The sequence below is a fragment of the Pelobates fuscus genome, chromosome 1 (genome assembly GCF_036172605.1).
Source record: "Pelobates fuscus isolate aPelFus1 chromosome 1, aPelFus1.pri, whole genome shotgun sequence".
NCBI classification, from domain to species: domain Eukaryota; kingdom Metazoa; phylum Chordata; class Amphibia; order Anura; family Pelobatidae; genus Pelobates; species Pelobates fuscus.
This window is the reverse complement of record NC_086317.1, coordinates 462,573,378-462,589,597: the sequence shown is the minus strand read 5'-3', so window position 1 is coordinate 462,589,597 and position 16,220 is coordinate 462,573,378. Positions and strand designations below refer to the sequence as shown.

Genomic DNA, 16,220 nt, shown 5'->3' with positions numbered 1-16,220 from the left:
TTGCTAGTTTTAGGTCAAATTAGAAGATTTCAGTAAAATTCTCCAAGTTACCCACATATCAAGCTTAGCTATTTTGACTTTAATTATGCAATCCCCCTGTCAATTCTGCAGCATTCCTAGTGTATTGAATTAGCCATAATGTCAGTATCAATTTCTGGTGGAAATCATAGCTGAGGCACGGTCACTAGATTTGTGTTTTATCCTCAGCATACTGCTTTGTCTGTTTTGCTTACGAATTCAAACATCCTACTGGTCAATTAAATTTGCATTACCGATCAGCCTCTATGTGGGAAACATCTGCAGAAACCACAAACATAGTTTGAGGAAGAGGGAAAAAAACAAAACTTTTCTTCCATCTTTGCAATTAATGCCCCTTTAAATGAACGTATCTGAAGAACAACATTCAACTTTAAACAAAACGCCATAGTATTTCTTGCCAAAAGCAAGGTAGGTTTACATCTTGATTAGCGTTGATCGCAGTGATGTATTAGAATTGTACTCTGTAGTTTGTTTTTCATTTGTCTAACCAAACAATACTATTGTTTTCGGTTCCATTCCACAAAGGTCATTATCATCTCTCATACTACAAAGCCAGAGAGGTCAGTCACAATGATCGACTCCGGCACTGAAACACCTGAATTCATGTGTTGGTCAGCTGCACAAAAAAATATAACCGTATACAGGGGTCAAGTTCTGCAGAAAAGAGTGTGGGGACTCACCCAAGATCCACCCCCCCCTCCCCCCCCTTAAAAAAAAAATGATACGCTCGTATGCATATATATACCTGGGTGAAGGGGTGACAGTGTGTGGAGGCTGAAAGTAACTGGGCATGGTGATATTGTATGGAGGGGGTGTCAGTGTGTGTGTATGGGGATGATAGAGTGTGTGTGTGTGTGTGTGGGTGCGAGTGTGTGGGAGGGTGCGTGTATGGGGGGAATGACAGGGTGTGTGAGGGGCCTGTGACAGGGTTTGTGTGTGAGGGGGCTGTGACAGGGTTTGATGGGGGGGTGGCTATGACGTGTGTGGCGAGACAGGGTGGGGATGGCTGTGACAAGGTGTGGGTAGTAATGCTGTGAGAGGGTTACGGGTCTGTATGGTGGGCAGGGGGTCTGTGAGGTGGGTAGGGGGACTGTGAGGTGGGTAGGGGGACTGTGAGGTGGGTAGGGGGACTGTGAGGTGGGTAAAGGGGCTGTATGGTGGGCAGGGGGACTGTGAGGTGGGTAGGGGGCTGTGAGTGGGTAAGGGGGTTGTAAGGTGGGTAAAGGGGCTGTATGGTGGGTAAAGGGGCTGTGAGGTGTGTAGGAGGGTAGTGAAGTGGGTAGGGGCACACACACTTTTTTTTAAAATCACCCAGCTCTTTCTTTACCTGAGGTCCAGTGGGGCTGGGTGGTCTGTGTGGGCAGTTAAGGTCCAGGTGGGCAGCGAGGGAGCGCTGATCTGTGAGCTCTCCCTGTTCAGCTCCCTCGCCGCAGATTGATGCAGAGAGCCGGAATATGACGTCATATTCCGGCTCCGTGCATCACTCTGCGGTGCGCAAGGTAACTGAGCAGGGAGAGCTCACAGATCAGCGCTCCCTCGCCGCCCGCCCGCCAGCGAGGCTAACAAGGCAAATGCCTTGTTTGCCTCACGGGCAAACAAGTCCCTGCAGGACCACTAACGGGAACGGCGTTCCTGCTGTGGAAAAAGTGCAGGAACGATGTTCCCACGCGTTCCTGCAGGACTCGAGCCCTGACCGTATGCAAAAGGTAATTCACTAAATGCTGAACAGAGGTATGTTGCCAGTGAAAACGTTTCAAATCAGATAAGGCACGTCAATGAACTATTTAGTGAATGAGTCCCAAAAGGTATCACTTTTTTTGTGGTTAAACAAAACATGTATCATGTTGGCTATTTCAGAGTCAAAGAATTGAGTGCTGTATTTTCTTTAATTCACTTTGAGAATTCAAAGTGGATTTAAAATGAATTTCAAATTTGATGCCAAAGTAGCCGAACTGGAAACTTTTTTACCTTAAATTTGAAATTCACTTTTAATTTTCCCTTTAGTTGAAAACCCTGTATGTTTTCTGCCAGGTACATTGAATTATCCTTTTTACTTGCCAAAGCATCCACCTCACCCCTGGTAATGAGTGAGATTCATTAATTTCCTATAATGAACATATTGTTCACTAAAAGATTCATGAATGCTGAATCCCACCAAGAGTTGGAAACCTCTAGGTTAACGGTGATTAACCTAGCAGAGTTGTAACTTCCGAGGTAATAATACATCATTTTTTAAATAGTTCCTTCTTGCTTCAAAGTTTATGTTCATGCGATTTACAAAGCTAAAATGTAACTGTCCAGGTAGCAAATAGTGCATTCTTTTCTAATTCCTTTTATCGTGGGAGTCTATCCAGTTTCCGTTTTAGTGCATTGTGTAACAGACACATGTAGATACGCCTCAGAACCCCAAACTCACTTCTAAAATCTAGTACTGGGTCGGCCAGCTCACCTCTCCTCCCATTTTCTGGAGAAGTTTGGCTACTCTAATCATGAACAACTAAGTCCTGAAAACTTCATGTACTAAGACTTGATTAGGCAGTAATACGAAAAAAAAAGAAAAAAAGTTCAATTTTAAAAGGCACCATGGAGTTATGAGCCAATTATAGTATCCAGTGTTCAGTGGTTTGTTAGTGTTTTAGCAAAAATATAAGCGCTTAAATTAAAAAAAATTCCCCCGGGGTTCTAATTTGTAAGTTGCAATATGTTGCAAAACACTTCCGCAGCAATGTGTTCAATGACGTCCTGGTGAATAGCTTCCCAGACTTTTTATCCCATGTCTCGGAAAAGCAGCATCTCTGTCATGGAGATTAGGGCTTTACCAAACAATCCTTATCACATAGAACTCAGCGGTAAGGAGACAAGATGAGAGATCATAGATGAGATGGTAGTCATATACTCTCTTTCTGAGGTCACGGGCTTCACCTTGTGCTACAACCTTTCCACTGTACCACTTGAGTAAAAAGGAAGCCTAGGTTGGATATTAACAGAACATCCAACTGATGTTTACAACGTAACCAGCCGCAGATTCTACTTCTCCAAGTAACCATGAGGTTGTACATAAATTTGGTTTACAACAGAAAACCAAGATTTCTCCTTCAACATAAAAGAAGGCTACATGGATACATTGACTATACGACTGTCTCGTTGCCCTTTCCTGGTTTGACCCATGCATCAGCTCTTTTCTTTCTTTTTACTTTCCCTGAATTAACCAGTCTGTTGGAACATCTCTGCCATGTGTGCAGTGTCTTAGCTGACCATATCCACATGCCGGAGGTGATGCCTACCAACAGTGACATAAAAATTTTGAGCATTTCCACAGCCATGTTGGAGTCATCAGCAGTATAACGGAAAACAGCCCAGTTGGAGATTTCGTAAAAATAGCACGCTATAACACAGGTCGCCGGAACAGTGTACAATACAGAGAAGACACCAATTTTTACCATCAGTCTCTCCAACTTGTCCGTTTTGGTTCCATCTTTCTGGAGGTTGGACCTGATTTTAAACAGAGCTACAAGACCAGCAGCAATGAACAGAGTCCCTATTACCAAATAGGTAAAAAGTGGGGCAACCACGAAACCGGTTAGTGCATCAATGTTTTGATTGCCAACATAGCACAAGCCAGTCAATTCATCAGCATCTACCAGTCTCATAATCAAGATGACTATGGTTTTCACTGCAGGGATAGCCCAGGCTGCAATATGGAAATAAGAACTGTGCATTTCAATAGCCTCGTGTCCCCATTTGAGTCCAGCTGCGAGAAACCAAGTCAATGTCAAAATAACCCACCAGATGGAGCTAGCCATCCCGAAAAAGTACATTAGCAAGAAAATAATTGCACATCCTGTGTTCTTCAGACCTTCTTGTATAAGAACAGGTTCTGCTGCCTCTTCAAAATCGCAGGATATCCTTTCCCGACCCACAGTTAACCTCACAATAAAAGCAATGCTATAAATATTGTAGCACATGCTCAGAAATATGATGGGTCGTTCTGGGTAAGAAAACCTGGATGAGTCAATAAGGAATGTTAGAACGGTGAAGGCAGTTGATATAAAACACAAGCTGGCCCATATAGCCATCCAGATGTCGGTAAATTCCTTAGACAATCGACTGTAGAGTCCGGCATTGTAGCCACATTTAAGAACACAAGTTGTGCTCCTTTTTACCCAGGTGTACTGGTCAGAATTTGGCCCAAATGAATTGCAGTCCTCTCCAGGTTGCAGAGACGTCTTGCTATGAAGGTTGACCTCATCGTCCCCAGGACCCTCCATGCACATGTGATTGTGGTCATTCTGAGGTGGGAACTTGCTGCAGTTAAGGCTGTCTGGCCAAGCAAAACCAAACTCTTTTAGGACTGGTTCACATCTTCTCTTGACAGACAGACACATCCCACCACAAGGACCAATCGGTATATTTATTTTCTCGGTGCACATTGGGACGTACACAGAACACAGAAAGAACTAAAAGAAAGAAAACAAAAATTCATTTAAGTAAGATATTCCAAGAAATATGCATAAATGCATTTAATAAGGATCATATTACATGGTGTACACAGAATATTCACATACACAACAAATAACACATTAAATATAACCAAACACACCAGCAGTGGTGAGACCTGCAAGTCTACTTGACTTTCTATGCCTGCCATCCCTGAACAGCTCTGACCAACGGTGGTTGGGGACACACTCCTACAATAAATGCAGTGTTCAAGCACCGCACATGTCATTGCACCCCTTTTTCTAAAAATAAAAAGCTCTGGCTGAGTACAAATAATTACTAGAGGATTGTGTTGCAGGCTGGCAAGACCTACAGTTCCCATGAGCTGCTAAGAATTAATGTGGAATTCTCACCAATGCTCATTATGGATTGTATTTTAAGCCTCAGCATTTAACATTTCAATATGTTTTCATGCCCAGTAAAGCTTTCTGTCAATGTAGGCCCTATTTTTATCTTAAGACTTTAGGGCGCCTTCTCTAAACACCACATTAATTAACTAAAACCTGCATTGCAAACTTCAGGATTACATACCTAAGCTATGGTTATAGCCAAGATGGAGATATTTTCTAAATCTGTACTTTTTCCCTAAATTTAGTAAATGTTACAAGTCTAATTATTTAATGAATAAAACGTTCGGAGTACAAAGCACGGGATAGCAGGTAGATTTATTTTTCTAACAATAATCACGGCTAATTACACAAACCATAAGAATTTATTAAACACAGTAAAACGGCCTGACAAGGTGTAGGCACGATCTGTTTAAAACGTCCGTTTGACCTTTAAACTCAAAGCTTTTTGCAGTAAAACCATCTTGATAACAGTGTGTTAGTATTGCTAATCCGTTATATCAAACTGTTTGTATTCTTTGACTGACTGCTGTGAATTGTCATGTTTCTTATCTACAGTTCTCCCGCCCAAAGGTTAACTGGGATAACTGGACATTTTCCATCTGGACATGTATTGAGCTAGCCTTTTCTTAACCCTCCTCTACAGCCAGTTGATTGAGTGCTGGTTGCTGTGAAATGCGTTAGGCAATCAAATAGTTAACCCTCCTCTATAGTACACTTTCTTTCTCTCTTTTCTTTGCCCTACCAAGTAATTATCACAGTGACCTTGCTAATGATGAATTGAATGTAGCCTGGGTTTTTCTTTTTTTTTTTTCCTTTAAAAAGCCTGAAATTAGCAAGGATCCTAATCAGTCTCCCACAGAAAGGTGGAGTGGTTAACAAGCAAATAGTTCTACCCTCACATTCCTGCTGAGCTGAGTGGCCCTCTCACAATGAGCTGGGATCCTTAGATCAACAAATGATTGTAAAATGTCAAAGACAAGAATTCCTGCTCTTCACCCAGTGAGCCTGGGAGAGCATCTCTCTTTGTATCAATGCCCAGTAAACAGGTTACTGACAGATAAGGGACTTCACACAAATCACTGAGTGGGAGGGGGGCAGGGGCGGAGTGGATTTTTAGGGACCCTAAGAGACAAGGCACCCATCTCCAACAAAAACACTGGATCGATATCGAACAGTGAAACATAGTATGGAAAATCACTTTTTATTTTACTCATTTTACCACAACTTTATTTTTATTGTGGAGCTTATTCATTTAATTCCATTTTTTCCCCCTGTGACTTGATATTGGACATTTTTGCTAAAATAGTGGATTTGAAAAACATTAACCCAACTTGCATGATTTAGCCCAGATTCTGACATATTTTAATTTGCTACAATGTTGAAGTTTAGTGAATAAACCATTGTAGGCTCATTTCACTTAATCGGGGATTGAGAATTTACAAGAGAATTGCAAACTACAAGTCAAATGAATGAAAGCTGAAAAATAACAGTTTGAGAATTGTATCTAGTTTCGCCTAAAATATGCAATTCTCTTTCCAGTTCTCAACAATTTCCACTTTAGTGAATAAAAGCCATTATGTATAAAAAAATAAAATCTACGCCCTGGGATAAAAGGGGGGAAGATGCACTTTTGGTCAAGTACATTATTTTTATTATAGTGATACAATAGTATAATAAATGCACAAAGATACAGCGCTACGGAATCTGATGGCGCTATATAAAATAATATCCCCTGTATGATCAATATTCCCACATCATATACTATAGGGCATTAAGATCTGATCAAGTAGGATTAGTCAGTTCACTAAACAATGGATTTGCACCCAGTACAGCGCTATGGGATCTGATGGCGCTATATAAAATAATATCCCCTGTATGATCAATATTCCCACATCATATATTATAGAGCATTAAGCTCTGATCAAGTAGGATCAGTCAGTTCACTAAACAATGGATTTGCACCCATTGTACAGCGCTATGGAATCTGATGGCGCTATATAAAATAATATCCCCTGTATGATCAATATTCCCACATCATATATTATAGGGCATTAAGCTCTGATCAAGTAGGATCAGTCAGTTCACTAAACAATGGATTTGCACCCATTGTACAGCGCTATGGAATCTGATGGCGCTATATAAATAATAAAATAATAATAATAGTTAGTTTGCTTGGCTAATTGTAAAATTTAGACCAATGTATAAAAGCTGAAATAATTTTGCAAGTCACTGCTTAGCGAATATCCCCTTTCAACGTATCTAGCTTTGTAGACTTTTGTGATGGTAAATAAATTGATGATAATTATAGGGCTAAATTACCTATACGTTCCTATTTATAAAAAAAAAACATTTTTAAAAAGGGGGTCATTTATTTCACTCATAAAGCCTCTAGTTTAGAGCACTTTAGCACATTTTTTGGTGTTTACATATATCTAGAGTTACAAAAATAACAAAATGTATAAACAGACAGTAACACAGTGGGAAATAATGTAAGCTATTCAACCTGTCTGATTTATGATCTGATCCTTTGTCACTTTCCTTGGGGAAGAGGATCCCTAAAAGTCAAAATGTCTATGCTTTAAAATAAACACACAGTAACATTTTATACAAACCTATTTCTATCTATCTACTTTAAAGATAAAATACCCCAAGTGAGAAGTACAAAACACATAATAAGATATACAAAGTATAAATCTTATGATATATAAATAATTGAATAAATGTAAGGGAATCTCTTCCAGGGGCTGTGACTGAATAGGGCAGAGTGCCAATATGCACTATATGGGATTAGACAGATTTACAGCCTGGAAATAAAGTGAGGTCAATAATGAACTAAATGATGTTATAAGGTTAGATTTAACCAATTCAGATCACTTGTATAAATGCTACTGTAACTGAGCAAAATAGACATTGGAGTTATCCTCATTATGGATGATTCCAATAATACATTAATTAAATAAAGTATTAAAAAAAAAAATGGGGCTTTTCTAAGATGTTGCTTTTCAATAGTAAATTCGAGTTGGTTCACAGATACTCCGGGTATGCATTTAAATTGAGTCTGTTAGTCATGCAGATGAAACAGATTAAGCTTTAAATGCTGAAACTATTCTGCATTTGAAAAGAAACAAAAAAGGAGGTAGAAATGCTATTTAACTGTTAAAGAGAAATGGAGACAAAACACTTCTAATGAGTTTTTCTTATCTGCTGGTTGCCCCCTGGGGTGGGTGATACACTGTATCAGAGAGGTACCTACCTGTAACTGGTTAGAACAGCCATACTGGATCAGAGGGGTAAAAGTGGTAAGTTGAAGCTCTGCATCAGTTTGCAATTCATGGCCAACCAAGTTTGGCATTTTGGTTACATTGTAACCAAGGTTCTGGCACATGGAAATCCTGATGGGGTCACAGCGCCTTTCCTCTTCATCTCCAAAACATGACACATTCCCCAAAAAGCAGCAGAAAAGAGTCAAGTAGAATGCCAGGTATCTGGGCTCCATCCTTGCACCCACTTTCTTCTTAAAATGTAGTAATAATCCCAGGTAACAATGTGCTGCTCAGGCTCCTTCACATGTGAGAGCAGAGGTCTTGGGAGATCCTTGCAGAACAAGTCCTACTCTCTGCACAGCAGCCCAAAGAATAGTCCTGTGCAGGTCCAGCCACACTCCCAGCAAAATCAGGAGGAGAGCCCCTCACACTCCCAGCAGAGCCCTCTTTGTGAGTCTCTGGTATTACTTGTCAGAGAGGACTTGCTCTGCTGGTGCAGTGTTATTGTCCAGCTCTGAGCTTGCTAACACCTCTCCAGCTCAGTGCAGTGTGAATTCTCCCCTCACTGTACTAATGGGAGGAGGAGAATGGAGAGGGAGTGTGTATAGCAGTCACACAGAGGAATGGGGGAGAGAGCAGAGCAGGGAGGGGGGTGAGGAGATCCCATGGTACGGTATCCACAGAGGATCAGACCAAGCAGGGTCTCAAATTTCCTCTGGTCCTTTCACTTCACACTAGGGCTGGATTTTTTTAACTCTCACTGAGCCCTTTGACTTTCTCAACTTGCAGGGCGACCAGTTTAATATATTTATAGCATCATGGCTGTAAGGGTTAACTTCCTTTCCTGTGCTGCTAGAAGACTTTTTTCTAACTTCAATTTTTTTTCTCATTTATATATACATATATATATATATATATATATATATATATATATATATATATAATTTTTTTTTTTTTTCTTGTACCTGATAGAATTGCATGGCTGTAATTTAGGGATTTGAAAAGATTTTAAGGGGTGGGGGAATGGCCTTGAAATTTAGTACATATGTTTTATATTCATGGTAATGGTAAAAGCAGAAAGTTAAATTAGTTAAATAGACTGGGGGCTCATTGAAACTCATAGTTTAACTGTAATTCACTAAACATTGAATTGTCAAACGGTTTAAAAAACCAGGAGGACAATTCTGACCAGTACTAGGAAAATGTGTAGAGTCAGTTTCATACAATTGTCTTCTTATTAATTCACACTTAAGTGAATAAACCATAGAAAGTTATTCACTAAACACTAACTGGTAGTGAATTGAGACACAAATTGCAAAGTTTTACCAAACCGTGACTACAACTGAGTTGGTTTAAAAAAAACCTAAAAAAAACACTTTTTGTCTATACATTTCAATTCAGTTTTTGTTTCATTTCAATTGCGTTTTTTTAGTGAATTAGAATGAGATGGTCCATGAGCTTGCAATCTAACAGAGCTAATGGGGAGTGAGACAAATGTTAGCAGAGCATGTAATCTGTCACCTCATAATACTCCTCTGTTTAGTAAATATACCAGCACTGCGTGAGAGGAGGGAGTCAATTCTAGCTCAATACTGGAAGTTAGATGGTCCACTTTGGACCATTGGTGGACAAACTTTATGTAACCATCCATCCATGTATAAGCCAGCGGAAATGTCTAAATCTACTCTTGAACTGATAATTTGGTAGGACATTTGGATGTAGGTTGATGTAGACTTGTGCACAAATTCTGTTCAGCTGCACTGAATGAATCAAAAGCCTGTTAATCACTGGACGAACGAATCTATTTGTTCATCAGATCACGAACGCATCAATTGTTCGTCCAGCGGTTCACAGACATTTGATTTGTTCTAGCAGATGAACGGGATTTGTGCGCAATCTAATAAATGTTTGAATTCCTATACTTTGCAAGGGATTTTCCTTTTTTTTTTTTTTTTGGACAATTTTGCAAGCAAATATAAATTTTTTTAAAGATTGCATGTTCTTTATGAACTTTGGGTACACATCTAACCTTTCATTAACACAAAAAATCCAATGCATAGTCAGTTTTATTTTTCTATAGTTTCCTTCATGTAGTAATTTTAAAGCAAAATGTTACTTAGAAGTAATTCAGTCAACGGTGTTAATCTGGGTGCTAATTCACTCGAGTTTACGGTTTAGTGAATAAGCCTGTCCACATTTGTTTAGTAAATCTTCCTACTAGAGTTTCTGCCAGAGCATTGGTTTTTTTCTGCACTGAAGTGTGATTGATAAGTGACCTCCTGCAGTGGCTAAAATCATTAAAATCACACAAACCCCAGGGCTCAATTGACCCCTTGTAGCCCAAAGCAGTCTACCATCAGCATGTAGTAGGCCTTTGTTTGCATTTGATGTGAAAGCATTCTCTCTTTCTTTTGACATGTTGCTGAGAGATCAGCTCTAAAAGTGTCCACTTCACTGGAGCTACAGGAAAGTTGTAACGGATCATAATGTTATTGCAGTAATATACACACTTACTCTTTTTTTACTAAACACACAATTGTCGTGGACTGAAAGTCGCAAAACAGAAGGTAAAAATAGCCAGACTGTGACTATTGCGAAGTTGAGGAGATTTTACAAATAAATCGTTTTTACCTCATTTTTACTTTTCGATTTTCAATTGAATACAAATCAATGTTTAGGAAATGAACCCTTATATATTTTTGTGTTGTATAATATGAGGACATTTGTAATTCACTATGAATTTTCACTACAGTGACTAACCCTATAAGGTGTTGTTTTTCCCTGCTCTACCCAGGTCCCAATACTAAGGCCTGTGTTATTTTGTTTTGTTTTTTTATTTGAATAATGTTGCATTTAATAAAGCTTTGACATTGGTATCCCAGCCTTGTGTTTTTTTGGGGAGTATTATTTACTATACTCACTGTGTTTTACTGTATACTGGTCTCTGAGGAAGTCCCCTGGTGGACGAAACGCGTAAGACCAATCCTTTTTATACTTTTTATAACCAATAAGCCTCCTTTTTACCTATCTACCTGTCGGAGTCCTGAATGGTTCCTGATACCGGGTGATACTTGATCCTAAGAGGGAGATATTAGCCCCCCAAAACATCGGGTGAGGCACCCGAGCACAAATACTTTCAACATCCTGTGAGTGCCATCTATATCAGGAAATATTACATTTCTAAAACTGTATTATGCTATGCTTTATTTCATTGATTTTAGATTCATCAGCTGAATCCCACACATATTGTATTTCTTGGCTTGTTCAGACGTAACACTACTTGGGAGGTGTTCAGTGGGAAGGTGTTTTTCTGTTTACTGATAAGTATTTAATTTTGTTGTGTTTCTTTTTCCTATTGTTATTCAAATCAAATAGCCTTCCAATGTTTATAAGAAGTGCCAACAAATATAAACACCACAAGGTAGTGTAAAATTACTTAACTTCAGTTAATGTGCAGCCTCCCGGGATCGTTATCCACAACAAACGATCTTTACAAACACAGAAAACCACAACCAAAACGGGATACGGCTGTAAATTCTATAAGGAGAACATACAAAAAAAACACAATAGTGTGATACAGTAAATACAATATATCTTGCGCTAGTAATAAATGCACTCACGAGATGATGTAGATAAAAGCGCTCATAAGGTGCCTCCCCTGACGGTATGGGGGGCTAGTAATCTCCCTTCCAATACGGAATAGCTGAAAGGTACACGGGACTCCGAATAGGATCAAACTCCAAATCTTTTTATTATATAAAAGGTGAAATAAACACCATTAAGATCAAATTAAGAAATGCGGTATTAGGTCCTACGCGTTTCGTTCAAAACATGAACTTCATCAGGGACCGCAATAAAAAATAACCACATACAATCTTACAAGCAGTAAAATCATACATCCTACTCAGCTATTCCGTATTGGAAGGGAGATTACTAGCCCCCCATACCATCAGGGGAGGCACCTTATGAGCGCTTTTATCTACATCATCTTGTGAGTGCATTTATTACTAGCGCAAGATATATTGTATTTACTGTATCACACTTTTGTGTTTTTTTTGTATGTTCTCCTTATAGAATTTACAGCCGTATCCCATTTTGGTTGTGGTTTTCTGTATTTATAAGAAGTGCATCTGATAATGCTGAGTATTAGTTCATATTCCCTCAACAGACAATGAAAAGGTTAACGCTGATTATTTATTTGCTTGTATAGGGAATTTGGGGTAGAATATTGGACTAAACAACATCTTATTTTACACAAGTACTGGTTTATATATTACATCATGTATTATAATATGACTTACTACATCATGTATTATAATATGACTTACTACTACGTCAGCGAAGAAAAAGCGGAGGCTGAACCATCGCCGATGTCCCAGAAGGTAAGTTTTTAACCCAGTCTGGACCACAGGAGGTGAGTCTTCGAGGGAGGGGGTAACTATAGGGAGCTATAGTGCCAGAAAAATTGACTTTGTTTTCCTGGCACTATAGTTTCCCTTTAAATTAACAAAACAAAAAAAAAAGTCCTTTTCAGGCAATTTAGATGCGAACTCAGATAATGTCACCAGTTATTAAATTCAGAGTCAAGAACTTGTATGTATCGAGTCAGCTTTATGTATCAAATGTTACTGGCAGAAGGAACTCTCACGACCATGCAGCCTGCGGAGTTATGAGTATGTACATTCAAGGCAATGTTACTACCAGTATATAGTAGTATTGGTGTAGCTGTGGTTTGGAGAATATCCCCTAGTCTCAGAGCCTAAAGCTCATCCCATAGGCATGAGCAAGATGTGTTTTGGTTAAAGGGAATCTCCAGTGCCAGGAAAACATTCAGTTTTCCTGGCACTGCAGGATTCCTCTCCCTCCCACCCCCCAATCCCTAGTTGCTGAAGGGGTGAAAACCCCTTCAGTGACTTACCTGTGGCAGCGACATGTCCCACGTCGCTGCCTGCTCCTCCCCCGCCGCTCCACCTTCTGCCTACGTCGGCCGGTGGGCGAGACTGATCCCGCCCATCGGCCGAGGAGACCTAATGCGCATGCGCGGCAATGCCGCGCATGCGCATTAGCGCACCCCATAGGAAAGCATTGAAAGCGATTTTCAATGCTTTCCTATGGGGAATTGAGCGACGCTCTAGCACAGAAAACCAGGAAGTTCCCTCTAGTGGCTGTCTAATAGACAGCCACTAGGGGAGGACTTAACCCTGCAAGGTAATTATTGCAGTTTATAAAAAAACTGCAATAATTACACTTGCAGGGTTAAGGGTAGTGGGAGTTGGCACCCAGACCACTCCAATGGGCAGAAGTGGTCTGGGTGCCTACAGTGTCCTTTTAAGCCAAATGTGTCTTTTTTTTAAATTGGCACAATTCAAGTAAAACTTAGATGGCAATTTTCTCTGGGTGCACACGTTAGTGTCTTGTTCTGTGTATGCCTATGGTCACTCCACGATCTGGCCATCAGGAAAAGTCATTCCTAAAGGTATCTACTCAATGTGACTTAGAAGTACCAATTTCCTCTGACCTTATGACGTAATGGCAGGTAATTGAAGAACATCTCCTGTTGACTGTAAGCTCACTTGAGCCGGGTCCTCATTAACCTATTGTTACTATTAAAATTTGTAATAGTTTGTCTAATTTATTATTAAATATTGTAAAGCTCTGCAGAATAAGTTGTTTGCATATAAATGCATATAAATGCCTATAAGAATAACTGGTCAATCTAAAGTTGACAAGCTATAAGAGAGCGATTCTCTTGCAGATCGCAAGTTGTGACCTAGAAGATAATTGTAATGAAGGTGCACTTGACTTAGAACAAACAAGAGTACTAAGTGGACTGGCCCCCGTTAAGGACACCGCTGGACGCAGCAAGAATATAGAACAGAATAATAGGGGAGGGTGAGCACTTACCACCACTGCAGGGAATCCTAATGGGGGCAGAAAAGGCTTTATTATGTTTACTGCCATTAAATCTCTAGGGGGCTGCATAGTATTAAAAAATAAATCCCACCCCTGCTGTCAGACACGGCTTCCTTCAGGCTGGGAGCGGGTGGGGGTAACTTAGCTAAATCCTGCATTCAGATACTTTCTAACAAAAAAGGGACAATATAAAATACCCTCTTTCGCACCTGACCATATCACTACGGTCAATAACAAAATTCCTCTTTCTTGTTGGAGTCATGGAGAATGGATTGGCTGGCAAGGCTAGATTTGCTGCCAATCCTGCCATTATAATGATAATCGGGGAGATGAACTTAAACTGAATTAGAAAGGAGGAGATAAACAGCCTAATTGTATCCATGAATAGAACAGCGAATATCTACTGAAAAACAGGATTTTCCTGTATGATCCAGGGTGGATGGGTAATCCAGGTAACAAAAATATATTTTTGCAGGTATAGGAAAAATAGCTGAGAGTGCTGAGAATGGCTTCCTTTTTTATGTTTAGTGTAGGAATTTAGTGAGTCCGAGAATATTTGTCAACTATATTAAATCAAAATTTGAAAAATAATATTTTTTTCGTATCAAAATTTAAGTCAATGATATTAAGAAACCACATGCAATGTAGGTTATTTACTAAACGTCAAGTTTTTGGACATTATTAAACATGTGGCAGACGTGTAGAAGAATAAAAAAAAAAAATAATAAAGGCAAAATAATTGTCAGTTTATATTAAATACAGAGAATGTTTGTCCTAGGGCCGCGAAAGACACCAGTAAACAAAACGTTGATAATAAATAAATGGAGTGGTTTTAAAAAAAAACGATAGGGTCTTGGCTAACCATCAATGCCTTAGGGTGTGTTGGCCATTATACAAAAGGGTGTGCTACCGGAGACTCATACAGGACTTACTTGACCTCTCCATATCAGTCAGTTACCTACAATCAAATGTACAATAGACCTTAGACGTAAATCAATTCCTTTGTCTTTTAAGTTAAGTGTTGAGCACACAAGGACCTGTGTTTATTTAATCATGATTATTCAGCTATATCTAACTTCTTTAAAATGAACATGTCAACCTAAATTAGCTTTCATTCATTTTAAATAGCTCTTTTATTTGCTCTTATGCTCTTGAAATCACTGGGCACTTGACACTTTTTGAGATAAATTGTGATCTCCAGAGCATGCAGGTGACATAGGCCCAGCATTCACCCAGCACTTTGGATATGGGGGAGGGGTGGGGGACGAAAGACCATTTTACTAAAGCTGACTTTTATTATTATTTTTTCAACATACAGGTGAATCAAAGAATGCAAAAAGATCAGTGGTTGATAATCCACAAGTGTACAGTAAGCGCATTCCGACATTCATTGTACCTCCTATTTTGTTTTTTTTCGGCGTAGAAGAATTCTGATACATATTATAGGAGACAGTAACATTGTGTGTTAGAAAAGTTAAATTGGTTGTTTTCGCATTATGCCTCTATGGTCATTCTGTGTGGTCCTACAAGGGATGCATTATCATGCAAATTATAATTGGTATGGTACGACCTTTACTGTTCTACTGGTTAGCTCATCACTGCGGATTGACCTGAGTATCTAGAATAAGTAGTGTAATGCCTGCTTATATTGGTCGATGGTGTAGGACTTATAGGTGGTCGTGGTGGCTTTTGCTGTGCCAAGTGTGGATAATATATTTAGAGGGTTGTGACCACAGTCTATGGGTGTTAACCCAAGTGGGGATACTAATAATCTGCTTAGATGCGTGAAAGACACAGGGGGCAGAGGGGGGGTTAGGTCGTGTCGTGGGAGTGTGGGACTCTCTTTCTGTAAATAAGGGTCTGTGGTAAGGAGTGGAAACCCATCCATGCAAACTAGAGTTCCTGACTAGCTATTGAGTGCTAGGTGTGTAGGTATTGGTAATTTTAGAACTTTTGAACTAAGGAAAAGCAACAACATAAAAACAAATAAAAAAAACTTTATGCTTGCTCTGGGATAACTTCTCCGGTCGGTGTCCCACGTTTCTCTCCGTTTCTAGGAGTAAAAGGTATTATTCTCTCAGGATCTCATATGTGTGAAGTAGAGGTCTAACGCTAACTTTTAATACATACTGCTGCATTGTTCATCACAAATATGGAT

The 16,220-nt window shown here is 39.5% G+C and overlaps 1 protein-coding gene across 1 annotated transcript; it reads right to left on the bottom strand.

Annotated features, from left to right (window-relative positions):
• Nucleotides 1–1,267: 1,267 nt before the first annotated feature.
• FZD4 (frizzled class receptor 4) lies at nucleotides 1,268–8,713 on the bottom strand. Its single transcript, XM_063430959.1, has 2 exons — nucleotides 8,140–8,713; nucleotides 1,268–4,496 (listed from the first exon to the last, which is right to left on the bottom strand). The coding sequence occupies exons 1-2, from the start codon at nucleotides 8,380–8,382 to the stop codon at nucleotides 3,168–3,170; spliced, it is 1,572 nt and encodes a 523-aa protein (XP_063287029.1). The 5' UTR covers nucleotides 8,383–8,713; the 3' UTR covers nucleotides 1,268–3,167.
• Nucleotides 8,714–16,220: the final 7,507 nt, after the last annotated feature.

Excerpts from the sequence above, each read along its gene's own strand:
- FZD4 (XM_063430959.1), bottom strand. The coding sequence starts at position 8,382 with ATGGAGCCCAGATACCTGGCATTCTACTTGACTCTTTTCTGCTGCTTT. Across the intron at positions 4,497-8,139 it reads GCTGTTCTAACCAGTTACAG|TTCTTTCTGTGTTCTGTGTA; the intron begins GTAGGTACCTCT and ends TCTTTCTTTTAG.